Below are 27,973 nucleotides of genomic sequence, written 5' to 3'. Positions count from 1 at the left end.
CTTACCAGCTCATTGCGAATCCCATGTGACTTTACCTTCTATCAGCCTACCGTGACATTGTCAAGACCTTGCTAAAGTCCATGTAGGCAACATCTACCACCCTGTCCTCATCAATCATCTTTATCACTTTCTTAAAAATCTCAATCAAGTTTGTGAGACACGACCTTTCCTGCACAAATTCATGCACAAATCCATGCTGCCTCTCGTTAATAAGTCCATTTTTCCAAATATGAGTAAATCCTGTCCCTAAGAATCTTCTCCAATAATTTCCCTACCACTGACGTATGGCTCACCAGCCTGTAATTTCCCGGATTATCCCTGTTGCCCTTCTCCAGTCCTCTGGGACCTCTCCTGCAACTTCTTGAAAAACACTCGAAAATATAACAGCTTTGTAGGATCACCAAGGCAGCTCAGGAAGAAAGGACTTCCAATGTGGTCTATCATGAAATATTTAATGTTTCAACGAACACTGAAAATGTAGAGTCATGCTACAGACATTGAATATTTCATCTTCAGCGTCAAGGCAGAGTATTAACAAACATTGAGGAAACCAAGGTATAGATGCAATTTTGATTGAGGAATTTAAGTGTGACACTAAGGATGAGAATGTTTAGTAGAAATCAAAGTAAATATTGTAAACCTAATTAGAGTGAGCCAAGTAATATAAATGAAAGTAAATGTGAAGGGAAATGTTGTTAAATAATGTTTTTGAATATAATTGCACAAACTTGTTTCAAATTTGTGGGATTAAGATTGCTCATTAAGATGCATGAAAGGTAATTAAGGGAATTATGAATTAAATCTGTTGGATTTAAGAAATGCTTCAAATTCTTCATGGAAACATTTTCATGGTCTGGTCAGCTTTACTATCTATCCCATTCAGTCCATATGCCTGTAGGGTGAATATCTTAAACTTATTTCAAAAAAACATTTAATCTTATTTTTAAAACCTTATTTTAACTGTCATCCTTTTATTTCCTGGACATAGAAGTAAGTTTAAAACCAATGAATGTAATGTGTCCAAACAGCTCCAACTTGATCACTGCCTGTTAGCCCTGGCTCAATGGCAACATTGACCTTTGAGGCACAAGGTTGTGGATTCAAGCATCACTCCAGAAGCCTAAGCAGATAATTGAAGCCGATAGGTAATCATTAATATCGAAAGTATCATTCACTAAACCAAAGCTACATCTGCACCCTGAAGTGACGGTAAACATCTTGAAGAGGAGATCTTGCCAGTATGCTGATCAATATTTATTCCTCAACCAGCATCAGTAAGAGATTATCTGATCATTGTGGGACTGCTGCTATGCACAAAACTGGCTGCTACATTTTCTGCATTAAAAGTGACTAAAAACTTCAAAAGTACTTTTTTGGCCATCAAGTACTTTTGGAATGTTCTGATGTCACGAAAGGTGATCTTTCTCTTCAATTTCACTCACTCTCCTCTTTCTACTGTTCTCCATTTTATAGACACTATGGATGGTGATCAATCTAAACATACCATCAGTCTTTGTAGCATGATTTTTATTAACCCACATTTCTGTATAAAAAGGACAGTTTTCATGTATGTCCAGTGTTAACAAAATCTCAGATAGTGACAACGGAGTAAATTTGTGAAATTCCCTGGACCTGTGGTATCTTTGTATATACATGTTCAGTTTCTCAAACAAACCTTTTAAATCAGCAATTAGCTCTGTGCACCGTCACACGAATATCTAGTTGCTAAATGCATCTCAATTTAATGGTCAATAAAAATAAAACAAATGAGATTGTATACTTTGACATACACCTTGGGAACGAGGGTTATACCAGGGTTCCTAAAGTAAAACTGTTTGCAGTGCATTAATACAAGTCCCAGGGAGTGACTTTTTAGTGATTCAGAGAGTCACTCTAATAGCGGAAAACCTTCCATTCAGTTTTTCTTTTACAAAGTGCATTCATTCTTGCTTATGTATAACATGGAAGTTTATTTTTGGATTTTGTCACATTTGTGGTCAGCATTGCTGAATTTTACTAATTATATTCGATCTTCTCCTTTGAGCCTTGTAATATATACTCTTGCAGTGGGATAGTTCCTCTAACAATGTGAGTATGCACAAAATATGTAAAAACAGACAAACTTATATCACTTTTAAAAGTTTCTTTTAATCCTTTTCTTCCTCATTCTAAACAATGTGAAACACAGTAGCAGGGATCAAAATTCACAGTAATCCAGTAGCTCCAGGCTACCAAAATATCTCTCAAGCCACTGAATTATGAATATCAGAGGTCCAGTTGGCTACCCATTTCTAATACATGACATTCTACAAGCCCACAACAAAAGATAAAACATCGTTATCTTACTCGCACTCTGCTCTCACAGAGCAAAACTAGGTGGGTGCACATGTTCTTTAGAGCTTGATGGGACAGGGGTACAGAATTTGGTGAGGTTAGTAACTTTTACAAACAGAAATTTGGAGTGTTAATAAGAATGACTCCCTCACACCTCCTCCCCCCTCCCCCCCCCACCACCCGCCGCCACACTTCTTTTCTCTATCACTACTTTGGCGTTTGGGTTTCCCGATGATACACCCGTGTGATTACTTTTCCTCAGAACACAGTTTGAAAGATGTAATATGGTTATAGAAAAGGTACAAAAGAAGCACTTTGAATACTACGTCATCTTCTCATGCCGTATCTACATCCTTATCTAAGCTGATCGTGTGATGTAGAACCTGATGGTCCCATCCTGCTGTACTGAGCAGATCAGAATTCAGAGGTGACCAGCACACGCTTCGAACAAAGTCCTTGTGTGATTTATTCCTAAACCTAAAAATAAAATTTGAAAAAAGATCAGTTTACGGACAAACAAGATTTTTTTTGCTACTAGTTAAAGTAATGTATTTCTGCACAGACTGCAGAACCTTCAGTCACTTACACTTCTGAGAGGTTGATGTCAACAACAGCCAGCGAACAGTCCTCACTGACTGAAGCCAAAAGGGGAGAGCTGCAAAATAAATGGCGAAACATCACTCACTGCAAGATGAAAGGGTTCTACTTATACCTTTCCTACTCTTGTCAGACATTAGCTGAAGAGTAACCCAACATACACTGAATGGCCTCTGCAACTCTTAATGCATGTTTTTGCCAGAGTTCTGGAACAATAATGTGTGTGTCCTGGTATGAAATATTGAATGCACCTCGTAGGGCATTATTTTTCAGCAAAACAAAATCGCAGGATTAAGTGATCTAACTGCTTTGATATAGTCTTAGCTTTAACTTGGCTGATGAAAAAGAATTTCCACTCCATCTGACGAAGGAGCAGCGCTCCGAAAGCTTATGGTATTTGCTACCAAATAAACCTGTTGGACTTTAACCTGGTGTTGTTAAAACTCTTACTGTGATGAAAAACAAAGCCAGGGCAATTTCACCGTAACTGGTAGCATAGCAAAACACGGCAGTATTTTTTCATATCGAAAATTAAAAAAAACACATCTCACTACTAATCAGTACCAGCCGTCCCTTTGTTAACACAAAACAGCAAAAGTCACTGGCGTAGGACTATTCAATCAGTATGAATTTTTAATAAGCTATCCAATGTTCCTGAAAGTAGCCATCAAATTACCTGTGTGAGGAAAACTGCAGCCCAGAAACAGTCCGCGAATGTACCGCTGATGTCTGAATGGAATCAGCTTGTTTCTGTAAGCTTTTTACACCAACAATTCCATTTTCAGTGCCTGTTAAGTTAAAATAATGTAGCTTTAGAAAAGCAATTAACATAACTACAATGCTATTTTCTAAATAGATCCCATACAGATGGTTCAGTGAAAAAAACAATCTTCTAAATATGCAGCTTATAACTAAAAGCAGCATTAAAACATGTCAACATATAGCCTTTAAGTTGTAGAAAAAAAGCATTATCTTTTATGATAACAAAAGTAGCATGCACAAACTATTAAAACTCAAAAAAGCCTATTACCAGAATTTAATATGTAAAGGAAATTTTGTTCTATTAATTATAGAAGCAAACTGTTTTCTAACATGTATAAAATGGCCTAGCTTCAAATGCAAATCAGATCATTTAAGTACAAAATAATGTAGATTTAAAACATCTCTAAAACCATGAGTCAGAAATTTGATAGTGGCTAATTATTACAGAAAAAATATTTTACCCAACCTAAACACTTTACAAGCTATTAATTCCCCAATTCAAGTTTTAAATGTCGTTTTCAAGTGTGTCAGGAAATGCAAATTCTGAAAAGTCTTTAGACACTACAGGCTTGATTAGTCTGAGTGGCCATTTTTTGGTCATTATTTTCTCATCCTCAAAATTAATTCTTGACAGTTCCGAAAAGGATTTCTTTTTTCCCCACAAATGCAACAAGTATGCTTAAATGTGAATTAACACAGTAAAACAAATTGGATAGCTGTTATGTTATAAATGACAGCAATGGAAAATTTAAATATAATAATTTAAACAGAAACACACATATTCATAAGTGAATAGCAATTATATTCACCTCGAGTCTGGCACACCTGGATTAGTTTACCTGTCATCTTTCCCTTTTATCAGATCTCACACCAAAAACTTACTTTTCTAATTGCTTAACAGTGCTTCTATTAATAAAGGTTGATATTGAAAAGAAATAAACAAGCACAAACTGTTGATTTGGAATCACGTTACCAAAAGCAATGACTTGTTCTTTCTGTGGATGCCATGTAACACTGGTTGGAGAAGATCGCAATGATCCCATTTCTGAAATCAGATTTAACATTTAGAAAAACTTGTCATGAACTGGATCAACAGCTAGACACAGAATACAACAGAATTCTGCAAATTAAAATGAGTCTATCTGATTCATTACTTCCAAGGACATTAGAACCATGAAAATCCTGTACCTTTCACTCTTCCTTTCAACTTAAAACCGAAGTTTGGCATTGGTTAATCAATACTTCCCAAATTATCCTTCTGCTCCCTCCATTTGCAACATGAACAATGGCCTAGCTTCTAGGATCCTCAATAATAAAGTAACAAACTGTGAATCCAAGAACTGTTTATATTGGTTTCTCTCTATTGTGTTTACACCCAAGTCTAGAGTCAATCTATTCATGATGAAAGATGTATGAATATTTCTCACATAGCTCTAAATAGTGTAATAAAGTCTGTTATAGTCAATCTCCACTTTAGCTGATCCAACTATGGAACTTTGCAATATTTTGCTGCCAGTTTGCATTAATGGATTTTCTAAATGCAAAAACTTATTAATCAGGGATGGAGAGGACACATTCAGGTTTCACATATATGACCTAGACATTAAAACATCCCAACCTGTCTTTTGGACAGCACAAACTAACAAGAAATGTAGATAACAAGCCTGGAAGTTGAAATCACTATTGATCAAACACAGACATCACTAAATGGAGGCAAAATACACACCAATCCGCAATGCTGGTTTGGAATTTCTTCTGTCCCATAGTAAAAGTCTCCTGTCCTGAAAGAGGAAAAATCAATCGAAAAAGAGGGGTTGTTTTTATTTAAAATATTTGCTGAGTTATATCTCTGTTGGCAGACAGGGTTCAACTAAGGTGGGGTACACAAATAGCAGACCAGAATCCAAACCTACATTGTCATGGGGTTTAACAGCTGGACATGCAAAAGTTTCAATTCATACCTTTTATAGACTAATTTTAATAACCCGTTCATTCACATTTAAATTTTAAAGTTATTTTACTTTCTAAGCATAGTTTCAAGGGCTAAGAAACATGAACTCTTTGTTTGGTGGAGTGTTATTAGACCGCATTACTATGTGATTCTAACATGCACCATGGAGCTCAAATTAAATCTCTTAGTATGTAATCAGTTTGATTCTTAATCCAAACAGACAGGAATTGACTTGCAAACTTAAATCTGATATTAAATCAGAATTCAATTATTGCTCCTCACTCTGTTAGAGAAGAACATGCTTTTCTGTCCAACACTTATATATTGTCTGTTACCTCTCATGAGATGTCAGCGTGTATCACCAAAATGCCAATTAAATAATTATTGCCTGATTATAATTTCTACCCAGGTTCTCAGTGCATGCTCATATTTGTTTTAAGTACCAAAAGATTTCATGCAGAATTAAAAATGCACATGAAAGCACAAAAATAACTTACAACCTTTGTTGAGGTTTACAGGATTATTATACTCTGGACTGTTTTTAAATTTAGGTTAAAATAAAGGGGCCATATAATCTGTTCTAAAGTTTGCCTAACATTTAGCATGAGTGGTTTGAGATCAAAGGAAGTCTTAGATTGTTTTACTGGGAAGGAGGTGTATTTACACTTAGAGACAATGGCAGCAGACCCTGAGTTCACATTAGGTAAACTCAGTGTCTCCCAAAGTACAAGAAAGGTATTGAAAGTATCAGTTTGCAAATAGCTATGACATAAACTGTCCGTTTACTGCTTAGATGGAGTTAAGATTAGTTAATCAGTATTTCTATCTGGGTGCAAGGTTAATGTATTGCATATTGTCGTGGGAAAGAGGGCAGAGGAAATCATTTTTGAGATCAGGTTACTGGCTTCTCTATAAATCAATGAATATCACAGACTGACATCAGATGTTTGTGGCCAGAGAGAAGAGGCTGTTTGGTTTTGTGAGCTACCACAGCTGAATGCAGGAGAGAGACTATTTCTAGTTGAAAAAACACATCCCATATCCATCTAAGGATTCTGTGAGATTTATCCTGGTGTAAGAATCATTGCAACAGGCTTTGCTGCTGATTATGGATTTAGGAAACTCTGAAAATTGTGTAAAGCGCCTCTCGACAGTCAAAGTCACTACTTGGCAAAGTGGCGATTCAGAAGGGGAGAATTCATTTCTGTAGTTTAAAGTATAATTCGCCTACAAAAACAGTGTTCAGTCAGTGGTGTTTTAGTCATTTGTTATAGTAAAGGTTTTAAAGCACAAAATCCTGCCAGGTCATCCTTATCAGCTATTAACTGCAAGTTCAAAGTTATTTTTCAACATTATTGTTTCTATAGAGATCATAACAAAACGTTCCTCCCTACCTGGAATTTTAAAACCCTGTTTTATGAATTTCCTTAATATAAAATGTCATTTTCTTTACCACGATACAACTGGAAACTAAGCTTATTATTTAGCTTCACAATTTGACTCGCTGAGTAAATACACAAATGATGTATATAGTACAGTGCTTAGCCATATTGACCAATCACATTGGAAGGTCCCAAATCTATGCTAAGTTATGGATGCCAACGAAGGTAGCAGCTAGATAACTAAAATTGGTCGCAGCTGAGGAGAGACTGGAGGACGGGGGAGGAATTAATCCAGGATATTCACTTCCCTTTACTACTGAACATTTCCCGCCAGTGAGAATAAACTGATCTGAGTATGTCTATGAGGAGACAGGAATGTTGGGCAAGGACAGATTTCAGGCTCAGCTCACACACAAGGAATGGTCATGCGTTTGGAGTACCTGAACACTCAGTGCCACTAAAACCATACAATTACATGAATTACAGCTGGAGGGGAGGAAAAAAAAGAACAGGTTTTGGCTGTCAGCCCTTGGCGTCTGTTTCGCCTTTCTATTAGGTCATGGTTGATCTGTACAACAAATCCACTTACCTACCTTTGCTCCCTGGCCCTTTTATGCCCTTACTAACAAAAGTCAATTAATTTTTGTCTTCAAAGTTTCAAGAGATCCACCATTCATATGGTTTTGGGTGGAAGTGGGATTGTGCCAATGGGGGAAGGGCAAGGAATCAGTGTTCCACAGTTCCACTACTGTTCATTTCCTGTAGGAAAAACTGTCACCTGAAAAACCCAATTCTAATTTTAAGATTATATCCTCTTATTCTGGATTCTTCCACCAGAGGAAATGTTATCCATGTATCTACTTTATTAAATCCTTTTATCATTTTAAAGAACCCGATGAATCACCCTTGGCTCCCGAGGCTGAAGGAAATACAAACCCAAGGTTATACAATCTGTTTGAAGAATTTAACTCTTTCAGCCCCTCCAACGCCAGAATATCCTTTCCGAGATGCGGTGTCCAAAACTGAAAGCAACACCCCGGATCAAAACTGACAAAGGTTCTGGACAACTGAGAAACATAACTTCCTCACTTCATGTTGCAATCAATTGGAGTTTGACTGAACCTTTCCCTTTGGCTGGACACTGTCCCTTACCTTATTTGGTGACCATGATTGTTCAACTACACAAATGATGTTTTTTCCCCTTGTGGGATAGGTACTGATTTTGTACAGTATTAAATAGTTCTTTGAATGTTTCCCACTGTTTGTCTGTAGTTATACCTTTCAATAGTTAAGCCCACTTTATCGTAAGTCACTTCATTTCTTCAAGGTTTGACTTCCTTAAATTTAAGATGTGGAGATGCCGGCATTGGACTGGGGTGGACACAGTAAGACGTCTCACAATACCAGATTAAAGTCTAACAGGTTTATTTGGAATCATGAGCTTCAAGAGCGCTGCTCCTTCATCAGGTGTGTCACACTGAGTTACGACTCACTTGATGAAGGAGCAACACTCTGAAAGCTTGCGCTTCCAAATAAACCTGTTGGACTTTAACCTGGTGTTGTGAGATGTCTTACTGTATCCTTAAATTTGTGGCTTTCTCTTCGCCCTCAATGTTGGTGTCAAATTATATATTTTGTCACTACTCGCAATGGAGGCGGATGGTCGAGTTGGTGAATACAATAACTTGACATTCTTTGCAACGAGCACATTGCTAGCCGCAATTACTTCTAAGCAATGTATAAAAGATATGGGCCCAGATTTTGAGGCCATTGGCGAAGTTGCAGCATTAACCATTGACCCTGATGATCTGTGTGGCGTGGTTTTCCCTTTCCCAGCTGACCATAATCGGACACAATATCAAGGGGGTGGCTTGGCATACAGCAGCAGAGAGGTCAGTAAGCAGGCAACTAGCCAATTACGTTCAAGTAGTCACACAGAAAAACAGGAAGTTAAAAGCATTAATATCCATCACTTTTAATTTTCAGATAGTGAAATGAATTGATTTGATTAAGAAAACCATTTTTAAAAATGAGGAATTCTTTTATTAGGGAGAAATTTGGCATTTCATAATGACAATTTTCAGAGCCAGTGAAGGCATTTGGTATTTTATTAAAAACTCAGTTACACCTCATTCAACAAGGTCTAACTTTGTCCACAGATTTTCACAGCGTAAGAGTTCTTATAGGAAGTTCATACCAATTCAATTGATTTCTATCCAATGCAGGGGTTGTGACATTGTGTGGGAGGCGGGTGGAAAGGGTAGGGGCACCTCAACAGTGCATGCTCTGGAGAAGTGTACCATCATTGACTTCAACTTTAGGATTCCGCATTATTTGTGCACGGGTGGCCCCCAAGAGTCGCAAACATTAGTGGAGTGAATATTGAGTTTCATATTATTACTCCTACCACAGATGGTAGTCTTCAACAGTTCAATATCAAGAAATGACTGAAGGCACTGGAAACCGCAAAGGTTATGGGTCCTGACAACATAGGGGAATTCCACAGTAACTTCATAGCAGTGTTAATGTAAGCCTACTTGTGACTAATAAATAAACTTTAAACATCATGCTGTGGTGCCAAAGACTTGTGCTCTTGAACCAGCTGTGCTCATAACCATGTGGTTTCAGTACAGCTGCAAAACTGGCATCTACTTGACAATACGTAAAATTACCCAAGTATGTTCTGGCTACAAAACGAAACCCAGCCAATTATTGCCCCATCAGTCTGCTCTCAATAATCAAAGTGAGGAAAGGTGTCATTCAGTGTAGTCAAGTTGCTAATATTCAGTAACAGCATGCTTTCTGATGCTTTTCCACTAGGACACTTGGCTCCGGACCTCATTAGTCTTGTTCCACATGTGGACAAAAGAGCCAAATTCCAGAAGTGAGTGACTGCCCTGAACATCAAGGCAGCATTTGGCTGAGTGTAACATCATGACATTCCTCAGATGGTAAAACAGTTCATGCCAGTCTGCAGGAAAACCTGAGTAACATTCAGGCCCGGGCTGCTAAGTGGCAAGTAACATCAGAGCCACACAAGTGCTAAGCAATGACCCTCTCCAGCAAAGGAGAATCTAATCTGCTTCCCCTTTGATGTTCAACTGCTTTAATATCACCTACCGCAAGCATCCTGAGGGATACCATTGACCAAAAACATAACTGGAACAGCCATATAAATATAAGTAGGTCAGAGGCTGGGAATTCAGCAACAGGTAATTCACCACATTTCTCCCAATGTCTATCCACCATCTACAAGGCACAAGTCAGGAATGTGAAGGAATACTCTCCACTTTCCTGGTAGAGTGCAGCTCCAACAACATTCAAGCTCAATACCATCTAGGACAAAGCAACCCTCAAGTGACATAATATCTATCATATTAAACATATTCCCTCTAGCACCAAGCTAGGGGGTACCAAATACAAGATGCACTTCAGTAACTCGCTAATGCTCCTTCAACAGCATCCTCCGAACCCACAACCTCGGCCACCTAGAAGAACTCAAGACACATGACAACATCGCCACTAGCAAGTTCTATTCCAAGCCACATACCATCCTGACTTGGAACTATATTGCTGTTCTGGTGTCACTGGGTCAATATCCTGGGACACCCTTTCAACGATGTAGCTACACCATTTCACTGCAACAGTTCAAGGCGGCAGCTCAACACCACTTTGCAAGGGCAATTAGAGATTGATAACAAACCTTGCCAACATCACCCTCACTCTACGAAAGAAAGAAATCCAGGCAATAGTTAAATTTGCCCACATCCACAGTGAAAAAAAGTCAAATTCTCTACACAACTGGACAGTACATGGACATTTACATGACTAAATGTGCACTTGCAATTGCATTAGAGATAGATCAGGTCCAATGAGTTATGAAGTTTGTTGGTTTTCTCAGATTTATATAACCCAACAAAATTTGAAAGCTCTGAAAGACATTCAATGCTTATTATGTATCCCTCATTTTAAGGGAATGTTTCTACTTGACCAGTAGACAGGTTAACTTTAAATATTTAAAATATTATTCACTTTACCTGAGCACAAGAGAGGAAGAGATTCTCATTGCTTGGGCAGGCGGATACACAAGTCACAGGCCCTGAATGCGCTGTATTTAGAAATCAGAATAGAATCAATTAACGGACAATTCTTGACACATGTAGGTATCTTTATATATAAAAGCAATCCCCCCCCCCGACCATTCTGATCATAACGAAACTATTTCTGCCACAAATTTTGAATTTAACATTTACACTACCATTTATTTTTCTCAAACATTCCTGTCAATATGATACTCACCACAAATAATGTCAATGAAGATCTGTTTGTTTAACTATTAAAATAGAAAAGTTGATTGCAGATGATAGCTGCATCAATAAAACTGCTGACTACAAAGCTTTTAAAACTGCCCATTGCTTTAAAGCCCAAGTACTCAATACCTTTTAATCTAGTGCAAGTGTATACCTGAGTATAATACCTTTCTAGCCCATTGAAATTAAACTGATCGTTCTCACTTCCAAACATCAGAAATGTGTTCTGTAAATCTCAACTCCCCTATGTCAATTAATGATGGAAAACAAGTTATCTGGTGGGAGTTCATACTCAAAGTGCAACATTACATACCTGTAAGTATCATTCCTGCAACTCAAATACCAGGAAATGAGTATTTCCAACAGAGAGCATCTAACGACTAATGTAAGCCTACTTGTGACACTAATAAACTTTAACTTTCCCTTTAACATTCAGCAGCATTACTACTGATGAACTACCAAACTACCAAATGTCTGGGGATAGCAGTTGCCGAGAAGTATAACTGGGTCAGTTACTTAAAAACCTTGGCTACAAGACAATAAGAGGCTGTGTCTTCTGCAGTGAGTAACTCACCTTCTGACTCCCCAAAGTTCATCCACCATCTACATGGCACAAGTCAGGAGTGAGACATAATAATCCCGATTTGCAGGGATGAGTGCAGCTCCAACAACACTCAAGAAGCTCGGCACCATCCAGAACAGAGTAGCCCGCTTGACTGGCACCCCATTAACCACCTGAAAGATTCACTCCCTCCAGCACCGGTGCTCATTGGTCACAATGTACACCACCTTCGAGCTTCACTATAGCAGTTAACCGAGACTTCCTTAAAAGCACCTACCAATCTACAACCACTACCGCAGAACAGGGATGGGAAAACTATAGTCCACAGGCCGCATCTGGGCTTTGGGAGTTTTTTCTTTGAATCTGGTCCTCAAGCTGTTTGCGTAATAACAATTATTTAAATACTTGAGCTCAGAGATGCAGAGTTTGAGGGGAAAAGGAAATAAAATTATTTGCTCTTATCGGAATAGGGTGGCCACATGAAATGGTCCAAAGTAAGTCAATTAGCAGTAGCTGTAGATGTTTTTTTGCGAGCTAGAAACATAGTCAATTGCCAGGTGAGAGGGGCAGAGCACACAGATGGAGAATTGATAACAGCACAGATTTACAATGCAAGTAACCCATCGATTCCTGCTGACCTTATATTATGCAATGAAACAGATCCAACTGAAGAGCTTGAAGTGCCAGTGAGCAAGGCATTGTTGGGTTATTTCCAGTTACCATTTACTTCATTAATCTGGCAAAGCATTTATGATGCTCTATTAAAATATTTCATAGATGTTCGATTGTTACAATGTTTGTTTCTTACCAATAATTTTTAAAACTGTATTTCCTCAAAGTCTTTAACACTGTAAAAGTTTTCTTTGGTTTCCAAAAGTTTTACGTTAGTTGTCAGGTTGCACAGCTCTTATAACGGAATATCAATGGCTAAGTTAAGCTTTGGGTTCGCTTATATCATGTTCATTAGTATGTTAATAAGTCATTTTTAGTAAGTGTGGAAATGACATGATGGGTTCTTCATACAAAAATGCTATAAGATATTTTAATGGTTGCAGCTAACACAACTAAGTTTACACATGCAACTCTCAAAATCTCAAAGGTTTAGCGGCTCTCTAGCCCAATTCACCCTTTGCCTGGAAGGTCAAGGGCAGCAGGCACATGGGAACACCATCGCCTCCAAGTTTCCCTCGGAGTCACCTGGGAATAAATCACCATTCCTTCATTACGATTGGGTCAAGTTCCTGAAACCTCCTCCCTCACAAGGAGACAGTGGACAACAACTCCTGGCATATTTTGGCATTTCCTGTGTGAGGGTACAGTGTAGTAGAAGATAGGCCGCGCAGCTCAGTTTCTGGTGTTCTGTTGTAAATCCAGTGGGACACTGTCTCGTGAGAAGAGATTGTGAAAATGGGAAGTGAGAGTCGCTAGGGCCTGTTGTTGAGGAAAATCCGAAGCTATATCCTTGACAGAGGAGCTGAAATCCCCCCGAAGGAAGACAGAGTTTAAAGGATCTTTATAACTCAGTGATCACTGATATCTGATCATGTTGCTGAGAGGTTTGTAGGACTTGTCTTGGGTGTGTCTGTTAGTTAATGTTTGTGGTGTGTTCAACTGCAGTATATATGTTAATTCATGTTCACCTCATATTAATTCTGAATGTCAGAGTGTAAGAAATTTATTGACTCATATTAAAACTCTGCTTGTTTAAAACTGTGGAAGCTTGCGTCTTTGTTCTCTTAATAAGTAACTGGGATTTCAAATTTCATTCTTTACAACAAAAGTCACTGATCCCTAACCGGACCCTAACAATATTGCAGGACTCGTCTGAGATTATAACTGAGTTTGACCAAGCAAATCTCTACTGACAGTTGTGCATGGTTAACAAGTTTTTTCACTAATGGGTTTCTCAAAGTTAGCGAATATTTTGAACATTTGTTTCATATATTTCAGTAACCCAAAGAAATAGCAATCATCAGTGAGATGTCAGCAAAACATAGGAGTTATACCTATCAAAATCAACTGCTTAATGGGTCTGAGCAATGCGCGGGAGTGACAAAATTGCTAGTCATATTTGTTGCTTCTTACCTTGATAAGAGATCAACACGGTTTTCTGTCCTAGGTCCCAAATCTTCACACTAATAAATGAAAGTGCATGGTCATTATAGGTTAAGCTAAACCTTACACAGTATGCCCCAATTATTTTTTGGAGTTCAATTTCAGTTATGTGCAAATTGCCATGCTTAACTGGTAGGAATAAAAGCTAGTGATAGAAAATTATACAATACCTTTTTAAAAACTTACTAGTTTGCCGATTATATTCTTATTGTATACTGTGAAATAAAGACTTTAAAATATTGGTGGTTTTAACTCCTGCAGATTTCAGAATCTAAAAATTGATTTGTTATGCATGCATAGTGCTGGGAAACCACTCATTACCACCAATGCTTATATTTATATAAAATCTGATTTCACAGAAGTAATGTAATATCCAAGGCCTCTGCACCATCACTTGCTCAAAAAAAAAACCTGATGAGCATTAATGAAGTTAAGCATTAAAAAAAATTGGAAAGGAGCTTGGATCAGAACAGCTCAAGCTCCAAGGCTCCTTTGCTCATTCAAAACCCACAAACAACGGGTGACAGTTATAGCTGACTGTACAAGCAAGACATGTTCAGATAAGCACGGTTAGATGGTGCAAGAACGATGCTGTTACCAACCTGCAATCTAGACTGCTGCTAACCGCCTGTGTTGCACCAGAGAGCACACTCACTTTAGTAACAATGTCATCGTGTTCGTATTTACAGAACTTGCTCACCATCACAGTTTCACTCTCAGCCACCTCCCACAATTCTACAGCACCTGCAGAAAGAGTAAAACACAACGGGAATTAAGTGAAGACTTGTTCCAACAAAAGGTTCAAACTGCACAATGTTTTTCGGGATGGGCAATAAATGCTGGTCCTGTCAGTAATGTCTGTAAGCACATGAATGAATTTAAAAATTGCTTGAGGGTATTAAACATCATGTAGCTCATCGCATTTGCTTTCTGTTAAATACAGTGGTGTATAATACTTAGTATAGTAAGATAACTCTCTGGGCTGGAAAACTAATCAAGAAGGTAAGACCCCATGGGATCCAGGACAATTTGGCAAATTGGATCCAAGATAGGCTTAGTGGCCAGAGGCAGAGATTGATGGTTAACAGCTACTTGTGTGACTGGAAGTCTGTGTCCAGTGGTGTACCGCAGGGATCGATGCTGGGACCCTTGCTGTTTGTAGTGTATACTAATGATCTAGTCATAAATTTGGGGGTTATGATCATTAAGTTCGCAGATGACACGAAAATTGGTGATATGGTAAATAGCAAGGAAGAAATCCTTAGATTACAGGGCAATATGGATGGGCTGGTCAGATGGGCAAAAGAATGGCAAATGGAAAGTGTGAAGTTATGCATTTTGAGAGGACTAACAAGGCAAGGGAATACATAATGCACGGTAGGAGGAAAGGAATGACAGAGGACCAGAGGGACGCTGGGGTGCATGTCCAAAGATTCCTGAACGCAGGATAGGTAGATAAGGTGGTTATGAAGGCATATGGGAATCTTGTCTTCATGATAGAATGTAAGAGCAGGGAGATTATGACGGAGCTATATAAATGCTTGTTAGGCCACAGCCAAAGTACTGTGTGCAGTTCTGGTCACCACACCATAGGAAAGATGCAATGCACTAGAAAAGGTGGAGAGGAAATTCACCAGAATGTTGCCTGGACTGGAGCATTTCAGCCATGAAGACAGGCTGGTTAGACTGTGGTTACTGGGAGGAGGGAGGGGGGGGGGGGGGAGAGAGAGAAAGTGAGGGAGGGGAGGGGGGTGGGGGGGGAAAGAAGAAGAAGAAGAAACTTTTCCACTTAGTAAAGTGATCAATAATCAGGGGACAGATTTAGGGATTTGAGGAAATACCTTTTTCACTCAAAGAATGATGGGAATCTGGAACTCTGCCTGAAAGGGTGGTAGATGCAGGAACCTTCACAACAAGTATTTAGATGAGCACTTAAAAGGCCTTAGTAGACAAGGTTATGAATTAAGTGCTGAAAATAGGATTAGATTGGTGCTTGTTAGCCTTCGCAGACACAATGGGCCGAAGGGACTCTCTATGCTGTAAAACTCTATGACTCCAAGCATGATATCAAACACTCAAGCTTGATCAGTTGTATGCACATCCCAAAAGACATTGTTCTAGTTTACCAGTTTATAAATTTCCCAGCATTTCTCTGCCCAAAAACTAAATCAAGTTAGAACCATTTTAGAAAGTATACAAATACTTATGGTCCAACTGCTCATTTGAACAGGAAGATAAAATGGTAGAGGGAAAAACAAAGAAAAGCATCATTGATAATCTAGCACTAGTGGAACCCCTGCAAGCTAAATGGTCTCCTAGGCAGTAATTTTTATCACTCAGAGAAGTACTTAAAACACAGCCTTACCAGAATCAGATGCGACAAGAATTTCTCTGTCAGAAACCCAGCACGTATCCACCACCCCTGCCTGCGTCTGGACACCAACCGTGCAGAATCCTTCATTTGGGGCTTTGAGGGGGTCTTTGAACAACCAAATAGAACCCAACCAACTGCGCCCAGATAACGTAGATGCTCCAAGTAACAGTGCTCCATCTATAATGAATAACAGATACAGCAACTTCATTTAGGCCTGAGCAGGAAAAATATATCTGTTAATTACTGTGCTGCAACAACCAAATGAATGAATAATGAAATAAAATGATTAAGTGCTGCATGTACACATACGCAAAATGAAAAGGAAAAATTCATGTTTGATGTACAGCACTTATTCCTAACTGAAAATGGAGAAGCAGGGAGAGGGATCGTGTGTACAGATGCTACAATCACAGTAAGAAAACAATGACCAACCACTTTAATGGAGAATGGGCTAATGGAATAAAGAGAAAATAGATTAAACGGAATAAACAGTCAGCTTAATGGGGCTATGGAAAGGCATCAAAAGATCATGCAAATAGCAAAGTTGTTAAAAAGACATCAGAGACTAACACAAATAAAAATGCCTAGAGCAAGCATAGAAAGAAAAAAGAAAATGCAGTAAGTTGGAAATTAAAATAAAATTGTTGAAAGTATGCAGTAGGCCAGAGGAACAAAACTTAAACTCATGCTGATCTTTATTTTCTCGAATCCTGATTTACTCCAATGTTCACCTGGCCACATTCACCTTCCACTTTATAGAACTTGGTGCCCATCAAAAGCTCCACTGCCTGTGCTCTAATGTATACCAAGCCCAATTCACCCATCACCACTGTGTTTGCTGACCAAAACTGACTTCCAGTCTTCCATCACCACAATTTTAAAACCCTCAACCTGGTTTCCAAATACGCCTTTGATCTCACCTTTCCTCAATCGCGGTAACTTTCTCCAGATCTGTGGTATGTTGATGCACCATCGATTTTCATAGCTCCACTGCTGTTGGCCCTGTTTTCAGAGCCCAAAGCTCTGGAATTACCTCAGTAACCATTCCTGCCTCATTTTCCTACTTTAAGATATGCCTTAAAACCTATTCCTTTGACCAAGCCATTGGTCATTTCCACAGATTATCTCCTCCTGTGGCTCGGTGTCTTTTCTCACAAGTTCTCACTTGTGCCTTGGGATGATTACATAGGGACTATGTAAATGAAAGTTGTAGTTAACTTCCAGCATACATATCCCTCACAAGAATTACAATTGCCAGTGTTCACAAGACAGATAAGATTCAACCCTCAAAACTCCATTTTCCTCGCACCCTTTAATTCCTTTAGAACCCCAAAAATCAACCTCTGCCTTGCATATACTCAACAAGCAAGCATTCACAGCTCTGTGCTGCAGATTTCCGAAGATTCACAACAATTTGAATGAAGATATTTCTCATCACAGTCCTAAACAGACAATTATTTATTTTGAGACTGTGCCTCCATGTTTTAAATTCTCACCAGGGGAAACACACTCAATCTCATTCTAGTATGGTCTGATGAAGTCAGCACCACACTTAAAATCAGCTTCAGCAGCCCCCTACTGATGCTAACGTTGTATAACTTAGCAAAGAATCAAACATGAGACTTTTCTCACTGATATCACTTAATATGACAGAGCATATTTAATCAATAACCCAAGAGCTTTATAACAATTGCACATGTAATAGCAAAAAATAAAAACAGCCCGCTGGATTTGTGTGTGGTCCCTGAATGTTCACTAGCTCTCCTGCATTCAAAAATGAGGGCTCAGTCCAACATTAAAACTCATAACAAAATGCATAAAAACTATATTATTGATTCAGATCACCCTAAATAATGAGCATGCCAAAAAAATCCCGCTATTTTCTCAACACTGGAATGACACATTTCCATCTGAAATTTGGCAGCACAATCCCTGAAATAAGAACTGAGACCGAGCGTGTGCCAAGGAACAAAAGGAATCAGAAGAGGCTGAATGATCGCTTCTCATTCCAAGCAGCTGTTGATTTAGTGCAACTTCAGAGTGAACTACTTTTTAATGACTGAAAAATAATTTGTGCACTTAAGTCAAAGAGCTTCACAACACAAGTAAAACTTTAAATTCAACAAACGGTGAAAAAATACTTCATGCAAAATGCTTGACATTTGAAGTTTTAGCTCGATGCAGATGACACTTAGGGTCTCAAAATTATCTGACAATATCTCAGTCAGTGTTAGCCCCCCTCATCACCACACTACCCCTTACTCATTCCCCCACCCAAACCTCCTTGTCCAAACCCACCCTCCCAAGTGCCGCTCTCCCACCCACTCTTTTACCAGTTCCCATATTCTCGCCCATTCCTATCTCCGTTGCCTCACATTCCACCCCAATCCCATTTGCCCAATGCCCCAACCACATTTCTCCCCCCTTTCCACACCATTCCCCTCTTCCATTCCCACTCCCCTGCCATTCAGCATTGCGCCAAACCCATTTCCACCTCCCCTCATTCCCTCTCCCAATTTGTCACCTCGCTGCATTCTGCCCCCGCCCCAAATATTCCAACCTCATTCTCCATCTCGAATTTTCCCCTTCTCCCATTTGCCTCTCCCCATCATTCCTCATCTCATAAGCCCCACTCTCTCATTCGTCCTCCCCATCTCTCCCTCGTGTTCCCCTCACATATCCTCTCATCTCTCTTGCCGCCCCCACACCTCTTACCCCTCACACTGCACCTCACCCAGTTTCCCCATCACAATCCCCCCCACCACCCCCACTCTCAGTTCCCCTTCCCTCACGATCCCCCTCCCACAGTTCCCTCACCTTTCCAACCTCACATACCCCCTCCCCACCAATGATTCCCCTCACGTTTCCCCCACCTCAGCCCCTCTCACAATCCTCCCAAATCTCTGCCCCTCACTATTCTCTCCTCACCTGATCCCCCCCAACTCGCCAGTCCCCTCGCCACAGACCCGCTCATAATTACTCACTCCCCTTCCACCCCCATTCCCCTCCCCCTTCCACCCCCATTCCCCTCCCCCTTCCACCCCCATTCCCCTCCCCCTTCCACCCCCATTCCCCTCCCCCTTCCACCCCCATTCCCCTCCCCCTTCCACCCCCATTCCCCTCCCCCTTCCACCCCCATTCCCCTCCCCCTTCCACCCCCATTCCCCTCCCCCTTCCACCCCCATTCCCCTCCCCCTTCCACCCCCATTCCCCTCCCCCTTCCACCCCCATTCCCCTCCCCCTTCCACCCCCATTCCCCTCCCCCTTCCACCCCCATTCCCCTCCCCCTTCCACCCCCATTCCCCTCCCCCTTCCACCCCCATTCCCCTCCCCCTTCCACCCCCATTCCCCTCCCCCTTCCACCCCCATTCCCCTCCCCCTTCCACCCCCATTCCCCTCCCCCTTCCACCCCCATTCCCCTCCCCCTTCCCCTCAGGGTTCATCGGCCGGCACCGCGGCGACAATGACAATAACTTTCAATGAAATGTGAATTTCCAGCAGAGTGGGGGGAGACCAGCCGCGGAGAGATCCTCCTCCTGCCGCGTTACCTTTCCGGTAGTGAAGCGAGTCCAGGTGCCTCTCCATGCAGGCGGGCGCGTTGGGCGGGATTCCCCAGCGGTTCTCCATCACTGGCGGCGGCTCTCGGTCTCTCTGCCAGTCCGAGTAGCGCCCGCGTGCTTCCGCTCGACACCTGACCCCGCGCGCGCCCCGCCTGCCGTTACCCGGCCTGCCCCGCGCCCTGCGGCCGCCATTTTGGGGAGAGGTTAACGGCGGCGGCGGCTGACGAGGAGGGAGACGGAGCCTGGGAATCTCTACTTCCCCTCGAACCGCTTCATAGGAGCCGGGGGCATCATTCACAGGAGAGGGGCGTCGCAGGATTCGAGGAGCCGTAATCATGTTGTCCCGCGTCGTCCTGGCTTCGGGTAAGGGCGTCGGAGGTGCCGGTTCGGTCAGACAAGGACACGGAGAGAGGGTGCAACCCGCTCCCGGGACCTTGAGATACCCGGTGGCAGGCCCCTTGGTGCTCCTTCTGGAGTGGCATCGCGGGGGTAATGCTGCCCCTTAACAGCGCTGCTGTCGAGTCCATATTGCTGGGCCCTGCATGTCCGTGTCCTCCAGGAAAAGTCAGACACCATAGTCAATACAGCAGCCAGCTTAAAGGTCACAAGGTGACCGGCCGCCTTCTGCACCCCAGCAAACTTATCCCCACCAGCTAGGTGAATATTGCTGTCCCAAGTACATATCAGGTTGACACATTTGAAACACCTTATACAATACAACCACAACAGAGGAGATACCCCCTCGGGCCATACTGGCTAATTTTTTTCTCTTAACTCTTTTTCAACCCCCTTTTAAGGTTATTGTGCATTATAATTAATCCCATTGTTTTCTGGCCAGGCAGTCTCTGCTACAGTAAGAAGTCTCACAACACCAGGTTAAAGTAACAAGTGGAGCGTGCTACATGGATCAGATTGGAGTTTGAAGGCAGGAACGAACTGGGGCAGTGGTAAATGCAGCACAGACATCAACACCAGAAGATTGTACTCTGGATACTGTACAGCTTTGTACCGAAACAAGATTTTGAGTCCCATAGGAGAGAGTTGGATCAGGATTATAATAGGAAAATATTAGTTAAAGAACACCCGATCCCAACCAGAGGTACCTAGATTTAAGATCCCAGAATTAGAATAGGAATCCAGAAGCAAATCCAGTATCAGACTCGGATGTATTTTACAGAAAATTCCAGTTTGCTAAAATAAATGGTAGTCAAAAGTAAAAGCTTAATTATTTTACTATATTTAGATATGCTAACCCATAAATGGCAGCAAGAGCACACTAGAGACTTGGAATCCTGTGCCAAGTAAGTTCAAGTTTTAAGTTTAAAACTTAAACTTGGCACAAGATTCCTCACCCCAAATAACTCATCTTCCCACTCCCCAAGGCCTGTCCGCCATCTGCAAGGCACAAGTCAGGTGTGTGATGAAATGCTCTCCACTTGCCTAGATGAGTGCAGCTCCAAAAACACTCAAGAAGCTTGACACCATCAAGGCAAAGCAGCCCATTTGAGGGGCACCCCTTACACAAACATTCACTCCCTCCGTCACCGATGCACAGTGGGTAGGTGTGTGTACCATCTACAAGACACACCAAGGCTCCTTAGGTAGCACCTTCCAAATCCATGGCCACTACCATCTAGAAGGACATGGTCAGCAGACACATGGGAACTCCACCACCTGAAAGTTTCCCTTCAAGTCGCTCACCATCCTGACTTGGAAATACATTGCTGTTCCTTTACTGTTGCTGGATCAAAATCCTGGAACTGTGTAACAGCGGTTCAAGAAGGCAGCCCACCACCATCTTCTTGAGGACAATAGGGAAGGGCAATAATTGCTAGCCTAGCCAGCAGCGCCCACATCCCATAAATGAAAAACAACATAATGGTATTTTTTCAGAAAAAGGTAGTTCTGTTCCAGAAAAACAAACAGGATGACCAAGTATCTTATGTGGTCCAGAGTTATTTGTGTTTTCATTGCTAAGTGTCTTGTATTCTTCATAACTGCCCTGAATATGGCAGAATATTTGTATCTTTGCACTCACTTTTTTTTCCTTTTTGAGGAATAGTGGGAGGTATTGGATGCATTCACAACCTTTTGCATCATATCAAAAATGTTTCTTCCATAGCAAACGAGTTCTGAAGTAGGACTTGAACTTCTGGCTCAGAGGTGCTTTGGATGACAATTTCAATAGTTTTTGCTTCTGAATGCTGAACTTGCCTTTAATCCATTCAGTAGTGGATGTATTTTGATTTAGTTGTATCATTTTATGGTGAAAATAGTGTAGAACACACGTACCAAATTAAGTCTGGTAGCATTTTGGCACTTTTTGGTAGTGTCAAATAGGAGACTGTATTTTCGAAAGTTCTTCTCTTTGTATAAAAACCCAAGTCAAAATTAGCTGCTAAGACTCCATTTAAAATGAGGGGTCAAATTAGACTCCATTTAAAATGAAAGGTCAAATAGACCTAATATTTGTTTCTGCTACTCTTCCTGTGCAGTACATTTAACCAACAACAAACAGAAATACTAAAGAACAGTTTATCAATTTTTAAAAAACTTTCATGAGCATTCTCTCTCCATCTCTAGGACATGATGTTTAATCCAGTACTGAGGTTAGCATCTGTTGACGCTCAGGGTCCCATGTGAAATGTGATAGGTTGGTACTGATTCTAGCGAGTGAAAGATTGCCAAAAAAATTATCTTTGCTTGAATTTGAATTGGCAGTCTTGCTGACTCTACAAGGATGGTTGATGTGGAAGATAGAAATGGCAGACCGAATCTGTTCTGACAGTAGAGGATACTGCCACTGTGTGAAATGTAGTAGTTGCATTTTTTTGTGTTGATGTCTATCACATTGAACCATAACAAATGTAACTTTTTTAAAAGTATGTTTTATTTACAAAGGCATTTACAGACTGATTTGTTCTAGTCTTAAGCATTTATGTATAATTCTTTTTCAGCTTCTACTCTGAAGACATCAGCACCCATAAGCGCCAGGTTAGTAACAGGAGTTTCTTATATTGATTGAGTTTATCAATATGGACAACAAGTTATGAGACAATTTGACATGACCAAAAAATTGTAAATTATTGAATTTCTTAGTGCAGCAATTTTCACCCATCTTATTTTAACATGAAAATCCATATTCCATTATCTTGATTTGGGAAAGAAGTGAAATATTGAGGGTGTTTTTTGTGAAGGTGGATTGGAATAATGATGTGTCATTGAATCCAGGGAATATACTCAAGAAATAGAAAAGTATAAAGATGTCCTTTGCTGTGATAATTTGATAATATCTGTCTGAAATCTGCAAGCTATGCAATGTTGTTGATTGCTTCTATTTTGCAGTTTATTGCCAGTATCCAGGACTTTTCATACAAGCCGCCAGTCTCGGAGACCAGTGCCACCTCTTCCTGAGGAAGGAGGCAAAGTACGCCTTGGTCTGATTCCAGAAGAATTTTTCCAGTTCTTGTATCCCAAAACTGGGGTCACTGGTCAGTACATAATATCTTTACAAATTCAGTGGATTGTATATTAAGTTCCTTGACTGGCTGAGCCAAATGACCTGTCTTGTCTGCTGTGCATCCTGTATAATCCTCTGTTTTCAAAATTGCTTTATTTATCCTTTGTATATTGAATTAAGAGACTCTTACACATTTGTAAGAACTCTTTTGTGAATATTTTATTCTTGGATCTGAACTATAAAGTTAACAGTCCAACTTTACCTTTGGAAAAAGTTTTAGCACAGTGGTTAGCACTACTGCCTCACCAGAGACCTGGATTCGATTTCCACCTTGGGTCAATGTCTGTGCGGATTCTGCATGTTCTCTCCATGTCTGTATGGGTTTCCTCTGGGTGCTCCGGTTTCCCCCATCAATCCGAAAGACGTGCTGGTTAGGTGCGTTGTCCATGCTAAATTCTCCCTCGGTGTACCCGAACAGGCGCTGGAGTGTGGCGACAAGGGGATTTTCACAGTAACTTCATTGCAGTGTTAATGTAAGTCTACTTGTGGCATTAGTAAATAAAATTTAACTTTAACATAAATGGGCAGTGGAGGTCCCCTTTCAAGTTCAGTAATCACCTGCAGGTTGACAGAACTTTATTCAAAGTGTAATTAACACTAAAGCATGAGCTGTGAAATTCATATTTAATGCTGTGGAGTTGAAGGTGTTTAGCTATTACTGTAGGCTAACACTGGATTGTGTTTTCTACTTTATGTTCACTGTGCAACGTTGTATAGAAACAGAAATTTAAGTTCTTGTTGAACTTTAAATCTACGCTGCCTTCTACAAATCAATTATATTCAAGTTATTCTAAAATTTTAATGACAGAGGAAAGGTTCTAACTTTGGTCGTAAAACTATTGTTAAAAGTGACCAATCTTTGTATCTATTTATTTGTTTTTCCTCTGTAGGTCCTTATATGTTTGGCACTGGGCTGGTGACTTACCTTCTATCAAAGGAAATTTATGTCATTAACCATGAAACATTTTCAGCGATATCAGTTGGCATTGTTATTCTGTATGGTATCAAAAAGTTTGGAAAGGACGTTGCAAAATTTGCTGACAAATTGAATGAGGTAAGTGTATTGAGATTCGGCGGCTGGGCTTGATACACAGCTAGATGTCGATGTCAGGAATCGAAGCAGGTATAAACTATTTGGCCCATAGAGCCTGTTCAGCAGTTCGATACGATCATGACTGATTATCTATCTTAACTCGATTTCTACCACCCCCCCCAATTCCCTCAGTTCCTTGATTCCCTGAAAGATTAAAAATTGATCTTGCCAAGGTTGAATTCTATTCAGTTATGATGCTTTAATCTAGCAAAGCCCATGAAATACATTGTGAGTCGTGTAAAAATGAGACTTTTTTGTTTTCTGCAATTATATAAACGCACTTAGGCAAATGGTTAAAGGAAAGCTGGTGACCTTGCTTGTCATTGGTTTAAATGGTGCCTTCAAAAGATTTTTTTTGAACATATCCCTTTTCTAAAGTTCTCTAAGAAATAATCTTTGTGAATTCTCACTAAATGCTTCACAAAATACTCTGCATTAATATAATCTATTTTGTTTGACGTTAACAGACCAAAGTTGAAAAAGCACAAGAAGTGAAAGACGTAGCCATAAGCAGCTTGAAGGAAGCTATCGAACAGGAAAAGAAAGAACAGTGGAGAATAGAAGGACGCCATCACCTTTTTGATGCAAAGCGGGTATGGTGGCATTCTATTTCATTGGTTAATTTGGTCCAATTTTAATTCTTGATATTAATTGCCTTAATAGTTTAGTCACTTGCAACGGCATTGAAGTTGGTAATGAAATCCTATTCAACTGTGATGCAGCCAATATTTAGCTTATCTCCAACATTGAAAACATGCTTTCTGATCATGTTTGTCAGACCTCAGTTTGTGTATGTTATAACTGTGGCTATACTTATAAAATGCTATATGTATATGCAAGTTCTTGCTTTAAAATGAACAGCACAACCTAAATTAAGAGGTAGCAACAATTTTGTGGAACACCTGGGTCCATGCAGTTCAGATCAGTTCCAGCATCGTCAGAGTTCTCCCTATCGTTGAACTTGAGATCCTGAGAGCAATTTGACAAACTTCCTGCTGCAAAGGAATTAAGGGTTATGGTGAAGAGGCATGTAACTGGAGCTGAGTCCATGAAAAGATCAGCTATGATCTTATTGAATGGCAGAGCAGGCTCGAGGGGCCAGATGGCCTACTCCTGCTCCTAGTTCTTATTCATCTAATATAAGTTCATGCACCTCTGAAACTCACCTGTTTGTCTGATAGATGCAGAATGAATCCAGATAAGTACAACTTAAATCCCTGATACAAACCAGAGGTACAACGTGAAATATGGATAGTTTATATTAATGAGTTGTAATTAGCTTTTGAGTTATAAGGAGGTGATGACTACTGCAGCTAGCTTGTGGTATTTTTGATGGAGGAAATACAAAAAGTTTTTCTTGGTTCTTCGACGTAAATGTAGTAAATGGCTGCATGTTGTTTTGTCATAGTCTGTTAATATCAGACCTCCCAAGACTTTTACAGCAGCTCAAAGCCAGTTTCTATAGCTGGCAGAAGTAACACAATACAAACTCTGTGGCAAATCTATTGCCATATTATACAAGTGTATTGGTAAAAGCCAAGTAGTTTCCATTTGTTTACACTGAGCATTTTAAACTGTTTCTAAAAGTAGCATATTAACAACCCTAAAATTATTCCTGCATTCTAAAACTTGCAAATAACTTTCATTTCTTTGACTGCTCACCTAATGTCTTGTGCTAATTCTGCCACTTAACCATCTCATGAGTTCTACTCAAGCAATTTACAAGTTTCTTACCTTTTCTTTCCTTTCTGCTCCCTTCCTTTTTTGTTCTGTAATGTCTTCCAGTTCTGACGAAAGGGTTCACAGCCAAAATGTTCTCATCTGATGCTGTCAAACCTGCTAAGCATTCATAATCTCTTTTTTTTTGTACATAATATGAACAAAATAGGGTCAGGGGAAAAGCTCAACATGAAAAATGGAGCATTAAATATCATGGCTAAGAACTATGAATTGCTAACATTGACTACAGCATTGCATTGCAAGTGTGCTCAGAAGGAACATATCTGCAGGCATTTGAACAGTTCTTGTCTGTTTGTAGAATAATGTTGCAATGATGCTAGAAACGAACTACCGTGAACGACTGTACATGGTGTACGATGGAGTGAAGAAACGCCTGGATTACCAAGTCGGTCTCCAGCACCTAGAGCGAAGGCTTGCCCAAGAACATATGGCTAACTGGGTGGAAAAAAGTGTAATCCAGAGCATCACGCCACAGCAGGTAGGTAGAGAAAAGTGAAGAAAGATGCTGGTTTTCATACAGATCATCACGATAATACATGTGCAAATACAATATTACCAATTTCATTCTTAATGTGCGAAAACATGCACTGATGCGCACATCTATCAGAGATGTACAAAACAGCTATAGAATCTATAGGAGTTGTACATCAATTGTAGTGCTATTAAATCTTTCTGAGATGCAAGAATGTATCTGGTTTACAGCATGTAAGTGCATAAATCTTAGTACCTAACACAACTGAAACAGGCAGCTTTTATGTAATGCTTAATAAATGCATCTGTTGATTATCCCCAAGTTAACTAGTAGTTTCATTACAATATTTTGCTAATTTTTAATTTTATATATTTCAAAAAGAATGTACTGTTTATATTCCTTGAATCTTCCTTCTGATTTTTCCTCCCTGGCCCAGCTCTTTTGAAGAGGAGGAGCCTTGTGTCAGTCTATAGTTTGAAAGCATCTTTTGTACCTGCACAGTTTTTTACATGGGGAATTGAACCATGTGCTTCAGATAAAACATGGGAGCTGTTTTTGTGTTCTTCTGGAATTAAGGTGTCCAGAATTTGTTAATGGATTAGTGGGAGCTCTGACATTTCCCATTCCTAGACCGGCATCCACCTGGCTGGGACTGGCTGACTGACTTGGGACTTCTTTGGATGACCGTTGCCACATGTTTTGCCTTTGCATTGTGGATTCCTCAGTTGATGTTTTAAAAATGTTTTTTCATATAATGGCTTTAAAGAACATGATTCTGCTAATATTTTGCTTTTCTCTTTATAGGAGAAAGAGAGCATTGCCAAATGTATCTCCGACCTCAAAGTACTGGCCAAGACAGCACAAGCAAGGGCTTAGTCGTGATGCAAAACTACTATTGACATAAAACCCATCTGGAGATATGTTAATGTAGATGTAACTTTGAAATGTGTAATCTAGATTCCTAATAAACAAATATTCTTGTAAACTGGAGAAAAAACATTAAATCCAGTGCTGATAAATCTACAGGTGATACTGCTCCTTTCACTTACTTTTCATAACTGTTGCATATAAATTCAAAAATGCTATCTGCAAAATATAATTTTTGTCTAATTTTCCTTTTTTTCATACTAAGAGCATTTATTGACTACAATGTCATTCTCAACTACCAGGAGTAGTAGTTGATTTATTTTATTCTGTCATG

At 40.0% G+C, this 27,973-nt stretch overlaps 2 protein-coding genes across 2 annotated transcripts; one reads left to right on the top strand and one right to left on the bottom strand.

Annotated features, from left to right (window-relative positions):
* Positions 1-435: 435 nt before the first annotated feature.
* Positions 436-20,091, bottom strand: wdr77 (WD repeat domain 77). Its single transcript, XM_078242212.1, has 10 exons — positions 19,936-20,091; positions 16,379-16,564; positions 14,616-14,757; positions 13,984-14,033; positions 11,064-11,134; positions 5,420-5,474; positions 4,667-4,738; positions 3,608-3,719; positions 2,921-2,989; positions 436-2,811 (listed from the first exon to the last, which is right to left on the bottom strand). The coding sequence occupies exons 1-10, from the start codon at positions 20,012-20,014 to the stop codon at positions 2,670-2,672; spliced, it is 978 nt and encodes a 325-aa protein (XP_078098338.1). The 5' UTR covers positions 20,015-20,091; the 3' UTR covers positions 436-2,669.
* A 29-nt stretch (positions 20,092-20,120) lies between these two features.
* Positions 20,121-27,795, top strand: atp5pb (ATP synthase peripheral stalk-membrane subunit b). The gene is made up of 7 exons (XM_078242213.1): positions 20,121-20,310; positions 22,905-22,941; positions 23,293-23,438; positions 24,358-24,521; positions 25,028-25,153; positions 26,599-26,778; positions 27,577-27,795. The coding sequence occupies exons 1-7, from the start codon at positions 20,283-20,285 to the stop codon at positions 27,646-27,648; spliced, it is 753 nt and encodes a 250-aa protein (XP_078098339.1). The 5' UTR covers positions 20,121-20,282; the 3' UTR covers positions 27,649-27,795.
* Positions 27,796-27,973: the final 178 nt, after the last annotated feature.

Source organism: Mustelus asterias, chromosome 25 (assembly GCF_964213995.1).
Source record: "Mustelus asterias chromosome 25, sMusAst1.hap1.1, whole genome shotgun sequence".
Taxonomy (NCBI): Eukaryota; Metazoa; Chordata; class Chondrichthyes; order Carcharhiniformes; family Triakidae; genus Mustelus; species Mustelus asterias.
Note: the sequence above shows the minus strand (reverse complement) of the source record. Positions and strands in the feature narration are given on the sequence as shown.